Here is a 16421-nt window from a genome sequence, read left to right on the forward strand (position 1 = left end):
ATGCTCCCTTCACCACAGACCCTACCCCACAGCACCCACCCGCGGGTGGCGGGCCCAGGAGCCGCGCTGGCCTCTCCGGGGCAGCGGCCGCTGTCCCCCGGCGCGCCCCGCGGGGCTCCGGCTGTCGGCGCGGCGGGAGCGCGGGCGCGGCGGCGCCGGCAGGGGGCGCTCTGGTCACAGGGACGGCGGGGCCGCGCCGAGCGCGCGGGGCGCGGGCACGGAGCGCGGCCCCGCTCCCGACAGACAGCGGCGCGCGCCCCGCTCCCGGGGGGAGGATTAAAAAAAACCAGGAGAAAAGTGCTAAATACACGAGCTGGAGCGGCAGCCAAGTAGACAATTAGCTGCGAACGTTAATTCCTCCATCTGTCAGGTCAATTTTCGCGCGTAGGAGCATCCCATCGCTCCCGCCGAGCGGCGCGAGGGTCGGCCCGCCGGGGCCTGTGCCCCCCGGCACCGCGCATCTGCCCGCGGACGGGGGCACCGTATCCCAGCCCGCGCAGGAGAACGGCAGCGGCGGGGCGGAGCGAGGGGAGCGGACCCCAGACCCCGCTGGGTCCGCAGCTGGTCCGCACCCACAGCGCCGCTTTTCTGACTCCGCGCCCCGCGGCGGGACCGCACCCCGCGCCCGGCCCTTTTTTGCGACTCCCGAGGAACTTGGGTGTTAGAGTGTGAAGGAAGCATCGACTTGTGTCACACTGATTTTGGCACTATTCCGTAGGGTCACTATGAAATGGCATCTTTCTCCCGACGCTATCCCAAACCTAAACCCGAACCCCAGCCCGCCCCGGCCGAGGCTCCCCCGCCCCGCTTACTCCACCCCACCCACCCCCGCCCAGCCCCTCCTCCCCTGCCCTCGGAGCACTTTTCCAGCTTTTTTTGCCGACGTGCTCCCGTGCTCCGGGTCCTTCTCCGTACCGCCGTGGGGAGCTCACTCCTCCTCCCTCTCCCATCCCAAACTTCACTCCTCTCTCAACATGGGAGGCAACATCACCTAGAGCGGCAGCCCGGGCGGGGACGCGGCGGGATCACTGTTGGCACCCCTGACCCCCGCCCCGCCATGGGCGGCCCTGGCCGGTTCCGCCGCCGGGCCCCGCGCCGCCCGCACTAGCGGAGCGGCCACGGCAGCATCCCCCGCTATCATGCTGGCGGCCGCCGGCAGGAAGGCTCTGGGACCTGATCCCCGGGCGCCGGGGGTAAGTTCCGACAACACTCATTTCCTCCCCGCGGTTGAGCTTTTCTTTGGTTTTTTCCTTTTTTTCCTTTTTTTTTTTTTTCCAACCTTCCTCACTTTTTTTTTTTTTCCTCGCGCGGAGGGCGGCAGCAGCGTTGCCTCCGCGCCCCGCGTTGCTGAGCTGTGCTGTCTCCGCAGGTGGCGGAGGGGAGCGCGGCGCGGGAGCTCTCCCCGCGGAAGAGGCCGCCGGCCGCCGCCGAGGAGGAGCGCTGCGCCAGCCGCCCGCCGCCCGAGGGAGCGGGAGCCGCCGCGGGCGCCGAGCCGCGGCCGCTGGAGCGAGCGGCGGCCGGGGGCTGGTGCCGGAGCTGCCAGGCGCAGCTGGCCGAGCTGAGGAGGCAGGCGGCCCGGCTGGCTGCCGGCGGCTGCCCGCCCAACGCCCCGCCGGTAAGTGCCGCGCCGGGGGTCGCGGGGGGACGCGGGAGCCTGCCCCCGCACGGGGTCACAGGTACAGCCCCAAAGGATTTGGGAGGGGAGCGTGACGGCAAAGCCGGAGATTTCCGACCCAGGAGGGTTCTTTAAAAGTTCAAGGATTTCCCGTCCCGGACTTTAGTCAAAAAGCGAAACTGTGCGGCTGGATGCTCGCCCGCTGTTACAGCCACCGGCTGCCAGGAACAGATAAAAACGAAACGGGGAGTTTGGGAAAGAGCCGAGGAGCGACTGTGCAGGTGCCGAGCGGGACGCGCCCCCGGGGCCGCCCCAGAGCCCGGGTGCCGTGGCAGCTCCCCGGTCCCTCGGCAGGAGCCGGGGCCGCCCAGCCCTGCTGGCACCGCCCCGGGGATGTCGGCTCGGTGTTGCGACTGGGATTTGCCTTCATCCTTCCTAAGAGAAGCTGCCGGCGGCAGGCGTTCAGCTCCTCCTTCCGAGAAACCCATAAAGTGCAGCTGAGAGTCAAACACTTGTGTCTGTGGCGCTGGAGGAAACTTTGAGTGGGATGATTTTTGAGTGGGCTGTGCTTTTGCCCTCTGGGTGCTTGAACGTGCCTGCCTCGCTGATGGGCTCACTCCTGTCCTTAATGTCCCTCGGGCAAGCACTGGCTGTGTCATTTTCCTCCAGTTTGTGCTCTACGGTGGCGCTTAATACCTGGTAGGGAATGGAGAGAGTGCTTGAGGATACCCTCTGACACAGGTGCAGCTTTATTAGCATGTATTCTAATTGCACAGTTTTTCATTTCCCTGTTTGTTTTCTGTCTGTGAAAGGCCTTTATTATCCTTGTCCCTTTTCCTGTGTCAGAGCAGGCAGAGCAAAGCTTTTGAAAGGTGAAAAAAGACAGTCTTGGTGCAGAGTCTTGCCTAGACACCTGAAGAGATCCTGAGAATTAGCTGATGGGCAAAATGCACCAGAAGACCCTGAGATTCTGTTTCAGGACACACAAAACGTGTGTTGGGGTTTTGATAACATTTGGAAGTAACGTATTGTTTTCTAAACAATGCTTATCTGGATGTTTGCAAGAATGGGGGGGAGGGTCTGAAGAGGAAGCCAAACCCTACTGACCTTCGTTTTCATTCAAAGAGTTCCTGTATGATCTACAGAATTCCCATTGAATCTAAATATAGTTTTGTTTGGAAGTGCATTGTGGAGCAGTGTCCGAATGCACAGTGAGGTTTGCATTTTCAGGCCACATCCAAAGCCTTTGGAAATCGACAGGAGTCTCTCTTTTAACTTGCTGGGTTTGGAGTAGGCTCTTATTTCTGTGCTGTAAAAGGTCACATATCTCACTGGATTCAGGACTGCTGGACCTTTTGTTTTCTGGATCGCTGCAAATGGTGGCAAGAAGTTTAATTTCCCTTGTGAAGTGCCTGGGATAGGCTGCTTCAATGAGGAGCACAGAAACCCCTGTTGCTGCTGTTGGGGTGGGCCTCTGCCTTAAAGAATTGGGTTCTATCTGTGAGCGGATCTCTGCCATGGGAAAAAGAAATTCCCAGTGCAGGGGAGTCAGGGGCCTCAGCCAGGTGTTCAGGTGAGGAGACCTGTGAGCAAAGGGCTGTTTGTGTGGTCTCCTTCCTGCAGGTCTCCGGGGACTGCCCTGATAAGCACTCGATGATGGGTAAATGACTCCCCCTTTTCTGCAGGGTTTCAAAGCCTGCCTAGGAACGCAATAAATAGGAGTCATGGCAGTGTCAGAACCTCGGCAGACCCGAGCAGAGTAACAGATAGCTGGAGTTTACTCACTGTGCAGCATGCACTAGGGCTCGATGGTTGGAATTTCCTGAGAACTGCATTCTCTGACACTGGTGAGACCTGCAGCCTAACTGCAAGCTCGGGTTCCCTCTGATCCTGGTGAGGTGAGCAGCTCCTCGGGAAGGAGGATGCAATAAGCAGTTGGACTTTACTGCCTTGTGAGTGAGAAGTGGGTTTAGCAGGACATCACAGCCAGGGGCTCGGCTGCTCAGCTGCTTCAATTGGCCTTGCAGTGGGAATCTGATGCAATGTGCTGGCAGGGGGAGCACTGTGTAATGTTGGTGCCAAAAAGGCAGCTTGCTTGATTTCCCCCCCTCCCTTTCTTGTTTAATTATATAACAAGACATCTGAAAAAGCAGCTCCTCTCTGTAAGAGTTTCATGCCCATACAATGCACGTCCAAAGTTTCCTACAAGCTCTTGTAATGCACTGTCAAACTAAGCAACTGCTGGATGAGTAAACAGCAGAAGGCTACTGCTTGGAGCATGCTGCTCTCAAAGGATTTGCCTCCTTTGCCATAATAATTAAGAGATCTTTCAGCACAGATTCAGAACGGTTTCCACACCTGGTTGAAAACCCTTTGGAAAGGTGGGTGGGTGCCTCAGAGATGAAAGAAGGGCTAGTTTCCTGCTGTTGATACCTTTCCTGATGAAAGAGTGGAGGTGTATTCTCATGCGTGGGGCAGCTGACAAGGGATTGAATTCACATTAGAATAGAAAACCAACGTACTGTTTGCAGGGATAACAAATCTAATTACTTGAGAGGGCTATGATTCATACAGTTTATGTTGCTATCTTTTCAATTAGACTTATTTAAAATATATAAATAATTTAAAGTTTCAGTGCTGAGATGATGTGCATTGATTATAGAATACTGTTAGTTGTTTGTGTCTCTTCAAAGTCCTCCAAACCTCTGTGGACAGCTGATAAAAAGATAGACCTCATTGCTTATGTTAAAACTCTTTAAACAGGCTCCCAAGCACAAGATTTACTGCATCCTACACTCTCAATTCTCTTCATTTCACTGCTGCTGCCTTTACAGTTTTCCACCACAGTGAGGCCTGTGTGTGAATCAAAATGTGATTTTCATTAAGTGTGGATAGAACCAAGCAAAGTTTAATCTGAAATTATCCCAGATTAACATTTTGGTATTGCAGTGTTGGCATCAGTTACTGGGTCATGTACTGAACTAATGTAGGAGGGTAAAACAAGGTGTCTTGGTTTATCCATAATTGAAAGTTTTGCAGGCTGTGTCCCTGGAGATTTGGTAATGGGATACAGGATCTCCCACTGCCGGAGTTCTGGGGGCTGGAGTGGAGAGCAGGTCGCTGTGCCTGGAGGTTGTTGCTGTTGGCAGCTGTGGGACAATCGTGGGAAATGAGTTGGTGGTCTGTGTTTCACTCCCAGTTGGCAAACGGCCTTTCACAAACCACAATTACCACTAATTGGCATCATTGTTGGCAGTTTCAGGGAGACACTGAGGACTGAATGGGATGTAGATTAAATTAGTAATAATATTACTTAGCACCTAAATTCTTCATTGTGCTTCACAAATGCTAATTAATCAGTTTGTGTGATTGCCCCTGTTAGGTAAAACCCAAACATGCTGTCATTTCTGAAGAGGTGGATGTCAGAGTGAGGTGTGTGTCTGCACAAGGAAGTGGAGAGGCAGGGACTGCTCAATGAGAGATGTGCTCCTGTAGCTGCATTTCTGGAGGTAAACTCTGTGCTGCCTCTGGCACAGGCAATAGCCTTGAGGATATACAGCTACTGTAAAATGGTTTTAGCTAATCCCTTATGAGCAGAGGAAAAAAGCTCTCCTGGTGTGAGGAATGCACACAGGGATTTATACTAGCGTAAATATTTTGGTTGTAGAAAAGTAATGCTTGTGCCCAGGTATACTGTATGGGAAGTTTTTTTTATTGGTACTGCAAGGAGGCCAAGACCAGCAGAAGTTCACTTTGGAATTGATCAGCTTGGATGATCAATTCTCGCAGCGCAGGCATTCAGACCCTGCATTTCACTTGTCCCTATCCACCCTCATCCCCAGTTTGAGCAGTGTGTACTGTACCTACTGCCAGTGCAGGCAGGTGCCAGAGGCAACATTAAACAGGGCAGAAGCATTCATTTTGTGTTATAGCTTGAGTTCAGGAAGTTCTTGCTGTCTTAGTTCTTAAGAGCTGCTTTTCTTCCCTGTTCTGTTTTAAATTTTTACCCCCATTGCATTATCTGCACTGTGTTACATCAGGCACACCACTGAACGGCTTCCAAGGGCCTGAAGGACAAAGAGTGTGGCTCTGTTGCTGTGGGGTTGGCAGTTTTTTCTTCCCCAATACCTAAAAAGTCCTGTATTCCCAGTTGCCCAGGTAAGCTGCAGCTGGGTACAAAGGATCACGCTGCCAGCCCTGGTCTGCAGGGAGCCTCAGTGACCAGGACAGGTTAAGCCTTTGTTGCTGATGAACCATGAATCATTTGAGGGAGCTAAGCAAGTCCTAGCCTGCTGTATCCTTGTCAGGGCTCAGTGTTACACCAGGCAGAGTTGGAGGAATCTCTGGTACTCTGGGAAAAAAGGGAAGATGGCACTGGCTTCAGAAGTGCTGTTGATGTGGTTGTGTCCTACCTGTGCCAGTGCCAGGCAGTGCTGCTGCCCTGAGCTCCCGTCACTCCTCCTTCTGATGGGGGGCACACCTGTGTGTGCTGCATCACCTGCAGGGGAGATGAGAACAGAGGTTTGGGATGGGCAGGCTCTTTCCTGTGGGTTTCTCCTGTATGCTAAATAACTCCCCCATGTTTCCAGCAGCAGCAGAACCAGGGCAGGAAGGTTTGGTAGGATGGATGTTCACCGCATTCCTTCTCCCCATCCTCCTGCATGAATCCCAGCTGTTCCCTCCTTGTCCCAGATGACTCCATAAGGGGCAGCATCTTCTCTGCAGCTGCACACACTGGTTGACACTAAGCTAGTACTTGGACATCTGGGCTTCTGCCAAACAACTAATAGCACATGGGTACTGCCCAATTTCTCTCATGGTTTGTGGAAGTTGTAGGAACTTGTTCTGAGCCTTCTGCCTCAATTTCAGACCATTTGACAGGTTCAGAAGCTGTTAAGGAGGGCTGTCAGTAATAAAGATGGAAAGAAGGACAGTGCAGTAGTTCTTATTTCACACTTGATGTGTCAGAGTCAGGGATGCTTTTTAATTCCCACCTTTGCCACTCTGATGGCCTGGTATCAGCAGGAATAGAGGCAAGGAGAGCTCCTGTGATCCCTGGCTACCTCTCTCCTCACTGTGCACTGCTGGGTGCTCCAGGAGCCTGTGCTGCACATGGAGGACTGAGAGAGGGCTCTGTGTTCTCAGTGTTTGCCTGCAGGGTCATGCTTCCCTGAAAGAACAAGGATTCAGAGCCCATGGGAGCTTCTTGCAACACTTGAGGTGCCTGTGGAATCTGTCTAAGCTTTTAGGAGCAGTCCCTGGCTTCACTAAGTTTTCCTGCCTATGCCCATTGTTTTCTGTTGGTGTATCAGCCCTTACTGCCTAGAATTTGGAAGTCACAATGGTGACACAGCTGAGTCTTGGCTAAGTTTGGGGTCCTCTGTTACTTGGGGGCTCTTCATATTTTCATGGGAGGTCTTTTTCCAACTGGGTTGATGTGGATAAGAGGAACTGAGTGGGAGAGCTGTCTTTTACAGATTGCTCTCTAGAGGAATCCAGTTTTCACGGCTCTTTACAAGCACTAAATATGCCTTAAAATGTTCTATATTTAACATTTCAAAAATGTGTAAGTGCAAAAGTAACGTCTTCGTTAACAAATACGAAACTACAGGGCATTTTTGAAAGATGCACATTTAATATTTAATTTTGTGAGGGAAGTTCTTGCAGAGACTTGGCTGTGAAGTGCTGCAGGCAGTGAGCTCAGATGTGGATTTCAGGTACGTGTGCAGTTAATAACAGGGTTAGTGACAGCACTGTGTCAAATGTGTTGACACCAGCAGTTCCCTTCCTGTGACAGGAGAGGCTGAGGAAGCTAATTGTAATGGGTTTGCTTTAGACACTTAGGATTTTCAAGCATGCCCTTTTAAAATACAGGTGAGAGGGATTATCTTGCAGTTTGGATGCTGGAGGCAAGAGACCTCGCTGGGGGATCTGAAGTAGGGGAGTGGGGATTGCACAATTATCTGAAGGTGCTGTGGTCTCCTGGGTAGCTGAGGATAATTAGTGTTTCTCTGGCTCTTTCTCTGGCTAATTCCTTCAGCACCCTGCCCTATTAGGGGAAAGGGAGGAAACACATAAACCATTTCAAAATCCCAGGGGGTGGAAAAGAGCATCTGCTCCTAACATCTGAGGTTACTTTGAACCTGTTGAAATATGTAGTAGCTGCTTTATTGTTTTTGCCAAGAGTTTCCACCTACAGTGATCCCAACCTCTGACTTGTTAACAATGAGGTTGTTGGAGGCAGTAGTCATCCTCCTCCTCTTCCCTGGCTCACAGCAGCTGATAGTGGCTGCTGCTGTGGACCTGGCACTGCAGGGTATACGAGTGGGGAAGACTGAAACCACCAAGATTTTATTTCTTTTTTCCCTGCCCCCCCCAAGACCAGGATTACCCACCATGTTCACAGTTGCTACATTTGTCTCCTGCTGCTCAGGTACCCCAAAATAGCTGCACTCTGTGGGCCTGAGTTGTCCTTGCCACAGTGAAGATGCTGATCTAGGGAAGAGCCAGTCAGTCCCTGTGTTTTCAGCTGGAAGATGAACATTCCGTCATGAAAAGGGAGCAGAGATTTTGCTTCACCCTGGTTAGATGAGGAGAATCTCTCTGAAAGTGTCTGCATGTCTTATAGAATATTTTTCCATGCCAATGCTGTTCCCTTTCTCAAAATTGGAGAATTCCTTCAGGAACTGGATCTGTTTGGATATTGTTCACACTGAGTATGGCAAGCAGCTGTCCAGTTGGAAGTACTGTGTCTGCTCTTAATAATTTACTGGAAATCAGTGGAATTTAACTTGTCTGGTTTTGTTTCCTTGTCCTCTGACTGCAGACCTGCAGCACTGAAATAACTATTTTGTAATTACACGTCCACTATAACCCCAAGCATCTTTAGGAAGGTGGGAATCCTGTCTATTGCTGACTGTGCTTGTGATCAGGACCTGCCTGACTTCTTTTACAAGTGTCTACTAACTTTGTATAGTGACTTAGGGGAGAAAACTTGGGCCTTACTTCAAGGAGAATCATACCTCCTGCTGCCTCTGTTAGCAGGAATTGTCCCAATGCAAAATCTGAATTCATCCCTGGATCTATCATTGAGTTTGTGAATTTGGGCAAGCAGCTTAATATCCATGGGCTTAGTTTCTCCTTTGCTCAGCAAAGAGAAAATCCTTCCATCTTTTGTTCATTTCCAGTAAAAACCTTTTTTTTTTTGTTGTGGGAACTCTTTCTTGCTTGTATAACATTAAGCATCATTGACTGCTGTTCATAGAGCTGACTGCTCCTGTAATGTGCATAATAAGAATATATAACACAGGGACACAGAAAATAGTGGACTCTGTGACCTGCAGCTGAACTTTCAGGTCAGGTGTCAGGGAGGGGTTTCTGGAACTGGGGTCACTGCTGCAGCAGAAAGAGCTGAAAAAGCCAGGGACTTCAGCTAAACTGTAAAGTTAGTAACAGGCAGGCCTGAAAATCCACCAGTTCACCAGGAGGGGAGTGGTGAGGCTGTGGAAGGAGACTGGAGGTCTGTGGTTTGTGTGCAGTTGAAGTGGAGCTTCAGTAAGCAGCAGGTGTCAGAGTGGCTCAGGGGGCAGGGGTTAGAGCTGTGCTGGTGGGACCTAAAAAGGTTTTATCTGCATGCTGCACGATGAGATGGAACTGGAAAGCTGCCTCGTGGAAATGTGATGCAGCCTTGTAAACTCAGTGGCTCCAGAACCTCCTGTTGCTGTTGAAGTTCATTCCAAGTTGTATTAATTTCTAGTTTTTCATTAAAAATATTTTACTTTTAAATGGAAAGAAAGCTAAATTTTATAGAGGAACTTAAGAGCAAAGCTTCAAATTATTATTGCTTTCATTTGGAATATGGTGGGAATATGTCACTTAGCAGAAGTAGTATATTCTTCTCTAGGATAAGCTAAGGGAAATGTAAATCTTTGAACATATAGTTCTTTGGACTGACTTTGCTTTGAAGCTGCTTGACCCTTTAAGACATAGCTGGCAGATGTTCATTCTCATGTTGGGCAACAAATGTTTAGTTTAAATATATCCACCTATTTTAGGCAGCATAATGCCATTGTTGCGTGTTTGTTTAATCACCGAGAGTCTGACTGCTGTGTACATCACCCTAACGTACAGTGAATCAGGGAAATCTCAGCTCTTGCTCACAAAAAGAGGCTTAGGTGAGTACAACCCTCCTTCTTTGAGTCCAGTCTTACAATTTGTCTTTGATCAGCATTCCTGGAGTTTGCAAGCTGTGCTGAGTTTCGGCTGGGGCTGGGCTGCTGTTACCAAACATCAATATCTGTGCAGGATTGACTGGAGCACTGGACAGCTGTGGGAAGATGATCAATTTTCATTTAGCTCTTAGCAAATCTTCCCCTGATGTTGCTGAGGGATTTTACACTGCTGGGTGAATGGGATGGGAGGCCTTCTGTACAAAACTGAAACGTGATACTTCTGGCTAGGCTGGGCATTGACTTGGCTTTCAGCATGAACAGGGAAAGAGAAGCATTAGTCCTGGTTCTCACAGCGTTCAAAAGGTTATTTTTAAATGTGTTTCCTGTTTTATTGCAACATACCATTTGTTAGAACTCGGTTTGTGTTGCTGTCTCTGTGTATAAATTGATCAGTGCTGATTATACTGTAAATGGGCAGCACTTGGCTTTGTGTTTGAACTCATCTGGGATGTTAAATGCACTCAGTTTGTATTGTGTTCTGGTTTTATTACCTTATGTTGTTCTCACTGTATTGTATGTTGTAACATGTATTTACTCCTTTTGGCATTGCTGCTTTTCTCCTAGATCTCCTAGACTACAGCAGTTTCCTATAGCTCAAGTGAAATCAAGTGAAAATTTATCAAGTGAAAATTTCTTTTCAGGGGTTGCCTTGTTCTTTTGCATATTATGTGACTCCTGAGGAGCTCAGGGATGGTGACTGTGCCCAGGGTACATCATGTGGCCTTCAGCAGAGTGGTGTTGCTGAGTATTTTGGAGGGGGTGAGACTGCTGAAGTGGCTGAGATCAATGGCCCTATGCCAGACTGGTGGCACACGTCCAATTCCCACCCCAAAACAGGAGCTGACTCCAGAGACTCTGTGGAATGTGTCAGTCTTTACAATTGTCAGAAACTTGAGGACTAACGAGTGGCCATCCTTGTTTCAATGGCTCTACTCCTTTGGGTCACCCGTGGTGTTCCCATACTCTGGTTCCAAGAAATCTCTCATTAATGATGAGAAACAAAATTGCTCTACAAAATCTAGCCTGTGAAGGATGGAGGTGAGTGACAAATGTCTTTGCCACTATCATTTCTGTGCAATACTTGGTGTTACTTCTCTGGTCAGTGAGCAGAAGATGGAAGGGCTAGTTTGTCCAAAATACCCTTTTCAGAAGATGAGCCTTAGACTTACTGTGATCTACAGGTACTGCAGAGCTTTTGTAAGCTATCTTGAAAACTGTGCTGTGGGCAAAACATGGGGCAGGATTTGGCCTATAACTATTTTGCCTGTAGCTTGAAATTCAAAGTTAAACCCAGAATCTGCTCTTAAAATGTTCAGGTGTTAGTGTAACTTGTGTAACTGTGAACTGTGAACTATTTGTTTCTTTCTCTAAGATTTTGTTGCAGAGGCAGGCAAATACATTTGACATTCCTCCAACAAGCTCTCACAAGGGTAATTTTGTGTGGATGATTGAGTGGCATGGAAACACTGTAAGATCCCATCCTTTTGTGGATTTTGTAAAGAGGAGATACAGTTGAAATAATTCATAATATGCACAGAATCTCAGCAGACTGCTGAGAGAGCTTCTTTCAGCAATTACCTGTAAAAATAAAGTAAAAAGCATTTATTATTGATATTCACTTTTTACATATTAAGAAATATTTCTTCTGAGGCTTTTAATTTTTTATTTGTACGCTCCAAAGGAGTGCAGAGTAAGACAAATGTGTTGAAGGAAGAAAAACATATGAGTTAATACATTAAGTTTACATATTTTTCGTTTGATGGATTTATGGTTTTTAATTACACCTTCATGTCTTGCATTGGGATCCCTGGGGGCCCTTTCTGAATTTCATACCTGTACTCTTGTACTCATGAGATGCTTTAACCTACACCTTGTACAGTCTTACTGCTGCTTGACTGACCTCTGGTGAAGTTACTTGTTATTCAGGTTTAAAATCCGAGATTTCTGCAAAGAGCCTAATAGTTAGAAGAGTATTTGTGTGGTTAAGAGAGCTTCTCATGCTGACATGTTGTGAAACAGATGCTGTGAATGGGTTTCTCTGATTGTTGTGTGGAAGGTGGGGTTTGTGCTCAGCATTTGCTCAGCTGATCACAAGGAGCAACACCCTGGCTCAGTTTCACTGGCTCCCTGAGGGCAGTTTGGCAGTGGGAAGCAGTCGTGTCTTTGGTAACAACCCTTTGGGGAGCCATGGCTGGGTTTGGGAAGAGTATTTCCAGCAGTACGTCATCCTGAATGAACATCTCCGTACTTCTGTCTCGGTTACATGCAACACTGGATTTTCATTTCATAGCAGTTTGCATCGTGGTTCTTCCATTGACAGTGGGATCAATAACCTGTGTTAACAGGTGGAAAATGAAGCCTGTTTGCTCTGTGCAGTTCCAGTTGATTTCCATGGGTGAATGGCAGAGGAAGCCAGACTGCAGAGCTGGTCAATGTCTGCATTCCAAATCCATCTCTCTGTGTTGGTATCATTACCTCCGTCTGCTTTTCTCCAGCACGTCCTCTTCATTTTTCTGTTCAGTGGGAACATAATTACCTGTTTATGTGTATGTGTGTGGAAATAGTGCCAGGATCTATTTGTTATAACTACGGTGTAGCTTATTGAAGAGGCAGAAAACCCTGGCTGACAATATTCAAGCTTTCCAAAAGAAACTTGTTTTTGGGACTGACAGGGAGTGTGAATATTCAGGCATAACTTGAGCTCCTGTTCTCAGATCTGTGCTGTGTGTTCTTTTATTATTCTGGTCATGGCTGCTCATAAGCACATGCATCTCAAAAGCAAAATAGCTCTGTTTGTGCTGTAAGAATTTAGTTGGGTTTCAGCTTCTTATTGCCAAGTCTTTTGATGACATGAAAGATGTGTTATGTGCAGGGTTGGCTTTCCTGCCTGACTCACCCTGAGTTCTTCACTGAGTGTTTTATTCCTGTGGGAGGGTTTGGCTCTTGGAGGATGGGGTGCAAGTGTGGAGTAGATAGTTAAAGAACTGAGATGCAGAGCACTTAACCCTGGGAAGTGAACGCAAGTGAGAACACAAAGGCATTCTCCTCTGAGATGATTAATTGGAAGTCTCTACTTTTTTGTTTTCTTTTTACAGTTTTATTTTAATTTTCTCTTGCTAGAATAATAGAATATCCTGAGTTGGAAGGGACCCAAAAGTCCAACTGCTGGCCCTGGACAGGACCACTGCAATAATCACACCACACTGGTCCAGGCTTAACCTGATTTTTCCTTGCGTCTGGAGCAACAGTCCTGTTTGCTAGTGTTAGAAAATTGTCCATGGCATTCTGTCCTTCCAAGAGACTGTGCTTGTGCTTTCTTTGGGAAAGCTGTCTCACTAAGCACAGTGGTAAGAAACAGTCCACTTGCTGCTAAGGAACAGAGCTGAAAAATGTCTGGTTATTCAATGAGAAAAAACCATAGATTCACTGAGTGAAAAACATAATTCTTTCTGTACCTGAACAGGATTTCTAAAGTCTGTGCAACAACCGAGAGTTAAGGTAATCCTGATCTTACAGAGTGAGTTAACCCAGGAGTTGTGTAGCTCAGCTGAGTACAGTACAGGAGTGACATCAGTGAGAGATTAGAGTAAGCTTTGTTATCTTCAAAGACTGTTTACTCAGCGGCTGGAGAATCGCTGTGTTTGTAGGCAGGGGCAGGAAATGTCCTGGGGCAGGTGGGAGCTGACAGAGTTACACAGAGCCCGAGTGTTTCTCCTCCTGCATCCCTGCATTGCCTCCCACCCTGCTGCCTGCCAGTGCTTTTGTGTACACCACCCACACAGAGGACTTTGAGAGATTGCCAAGGTTATTTGGGATGCTAAACACTGAACCCAAGCAGTTTCCTTAATTTCTATGAATCCTGGAACAGTATATCACCTGTTCTTATATATATGCATCTGTAAGTTTTCCTTAAAATATTGGTTACAGGTATTTTAAAAATCTCAGAGTTGAGTTCTGAGGATAGATACCTACCCTTAGGTATTTCAGCTATTGCTTGTTATCACATGGAAGGCAATTTTGATTTGGGTTTTTGGAGGATTCTTGTGCAGCTCTTGGGTCTTTTCTGCAGAATTTCTTTTGACAGCAGTTAAGTTACATCTGATCTCCAGAAAGAGGACAACCTGATTTGCAGATTGATGTATAAAAACTGCTATAAACTCAGTTTGGAACCCACTGGGATACATGTCCCCCATGCAAGTGTTTTGCAAGTCCTTTTTTCCTCATGAAAACATCCCTGTAAAAGTGGTCTTGAAAGCGAATTTTTGCCTCGTTGGCATTTTTCAAAAGACAGAACACAGATGCAGTGTTCCAGGCAGATATGTTTTAGTTCCCAGCTGTTTTGAATGCTCATTTGATGTTAAGTCTTTGTTCAATCCAGTCCTATGTCATTAATGACTCTGGAGTAAGTAGGTGTGCAGAGCTGGAGGAAATCCTGTTTTATGCGTTCCTATTCTAGGAGAGCCTCAGAAAGACAATAATAACAATAATGCAGCTCGGTGAGGTAATGGGTAAACATAGTAAGAAGTAAAACGTGCGTGTTCCTTACTGAAGCAGAAAAATAGCTTATGAAGCACAATGTTGTCTTTGATAAGTGTAGATAATCTGACCTGCTTCAGTCTGTGGATTAAGACATTAACTGGGGAAGGTGAAACGGCTTCTCGTAAAGAACCTGTCCCTCTGGTTGTAAAGGAGGTGTCAGCAAATGTTAATGAGAATTAAAAAGGAGTAGGGGCTCAGTCATAACCCAGCAGAGTCACATGAAAGGCTTGCCCTGCCCTCGGTGGTCAGTGAATTCCCACCTGAGGCCGAGGGTTGTGTTGTGCAGCTCAGCCTTGCCCTGACTCCTGGGTGGGCACTGCTTCATTCCAGGGGTGGGTGATGCAAAGCAGAGATCTGGTGGAGCCTTGGGTATGTATGTGTCCTTTTCATGGCCCTCCCAAGATGCTGTGAGAGGGAGAAAATGGGAGCATCCCTCAGCTTCTCCTTCCCTCTGCTGAGTGAAGTTTAGGAAAAGTGTTTGTTTTCAAGAGGAACCAGGGTTCTTACAGAAATTTCTCCATCAAGTTCTTAAAGAAGTCAAGGCTGGATTCAGAGCTTTAGAGGTTTTCCTGGTCAGTAGATGAGTAGCAGGTAAAAAACCAGGATGAGATTTCATGGACTGTTTTTTTTTTTTTTTTTTTTTTTTTTTTTTTTTTTTTTTTTGAGAAGAAAATGTGAAACTGTAGTTTTTCCATCATCCAGCTTCCACAGCAGTGTGTGTGAATACAACGAAACATCTGAACTCCAGCCCACTCACACTGTGCTGCAGGCCTCCCTAGGGGCCCAGGGCAATTCAGCTAGCATTACATTTTTAGATAAGCTTACCCCATTTAGCACATGCATTTTGATCAGCCTGCGATTACAGACTAGTGACTGGCATGCATATGTACCAGAGCCTGGTGTTGGTGTTCCTTAGACATGCACTGGTTTTATGAGCATTATTCTGGTGTGTGCACTTCAGCTGTATTTCTAGTCCCTCTCTACCTTCATCTTTTTGGCTGCAAAACAGCAGAGATCCCTTTCCTTTGAGTGAGTAGGCAGAATCATACTTGTGACATATTTTAGGACTGCTTAGAAGATATAAACTTATTTAAGTGCTTGTGATTTATCTGGTTTTGCTTTATTTGATTCTTTAAGTGTCAGCCACTCTGAAGAGTTCTAGGATTTTCCTCCTTTATTTGGGAGGTGTCAGTTGATGAGAAGGCAGCTGATGTGCTGAAAGCATCAATCCCTTAGGAATTTGGTGTGTGAAGTGTTGAGCTGGGAAGAAAGCCCTTTGACAGATACCCTTTTGTTTTTGTTTTCTTTTGCTTCCTCCCCCCACCCCAAAAAGCTTTGGTTTTGCCCTGCTGGTTTAATGGTTAAAGAATGCTGCAGCTCTGTTCAGCTGTGCAGTGCCTTTCAGGTAAGGAGAGGTATCTGAGGAATGAGAGGGATCCCGTGGGATCTGGCTGGCACTTGGTTGACCTGATCTGATGGGTCTATTCATAGTCCCTGCCAAGAGAGCATCTGATGGAGCAGCAGCTGCTGGGGGTGTGACCCCTTCTGGTACCTGTGTGGGCCTGTGCCTCCCTTACCTGTCTGCTGGGTGTGGCTGCCCCAGCCCTTCCTGCTCTCCTGGAGGAGGCAGCCCCTGCAGGAGACCTTGGCCTCGCTGGAAGGGGATGCTGCAGCCCTGGTGATGGGAGGGAACTGGGATGCCTGAGTGTCCCTTCTGCAGAGGAGCAGCTGGTCTGGCTCTCCTGGGCACTCAGGGCTTCTTGGTGCAGGGTTTAGGGAAGGGGATGAAGGGCTGGAAATGCATTTGGGATCATGAACTTGGAAATGTGTGCAAGGTGGGAGGTGATTTGAAGCATCTCCCCCTCCTAGGCCCCACCAGCTGTGCTGCTGGCTCCAGGAGGGGCTCCAGGAGGGATGGAAACCATCCAGTTGCCACTGCTTTCCAGAAACACTCGAGATCAGAGTCTTACGAGTGTGTATCACCTCTCATGTATCTTGCTTGTTTCAGGTTGTGTTGTGATGGCAGTCCTGATCAT

At 47.9% G+C, this 16421-nt stretch overlaps 1 protein-coding gene across 1 annotated transcript in view; it reads left to right on the forward strand.

Annotated features, from left to right (window-relative positions):
* Positions 1 to 867: 867 nt before the first annotated feature.
* Positions 868 to 16421, forward strand: part of KIF26A (kinesin family member 26A) — a 93963-nt gene continuing 78409 nt past the window's right edge. The window contains exons 1-2 of the mRNA XM_063399464.1: positions 868 to 1193; positions 1370 to 1615. Of these exons, the coding sequence (XP_063255534.1) occupies positions 1140 to 1193; positions 1370 to 1615 (300 nt within the window). The 5' untranslated portion in view covers positions 868 to 1139. The remainder of the gene's footprint in view (positions 1194 to 1369; positions 1616 to 16421) is intronic.

The sequence above is a fragment of the Prinia subflava genome, chromosome 5, assembly GCF_021018805.1.
Source record: "Prinia subflava isolate CZ2003 ecotype Zambia chromosome 5, Cam_Psub_1.2, whole genome shotgun sequence".
Lineage (NCBI taxonomy): Eukaryota > Metazoa > Chordata > Aves > Passeriformes > Cisticolidae > Prinia > Prinia subflava.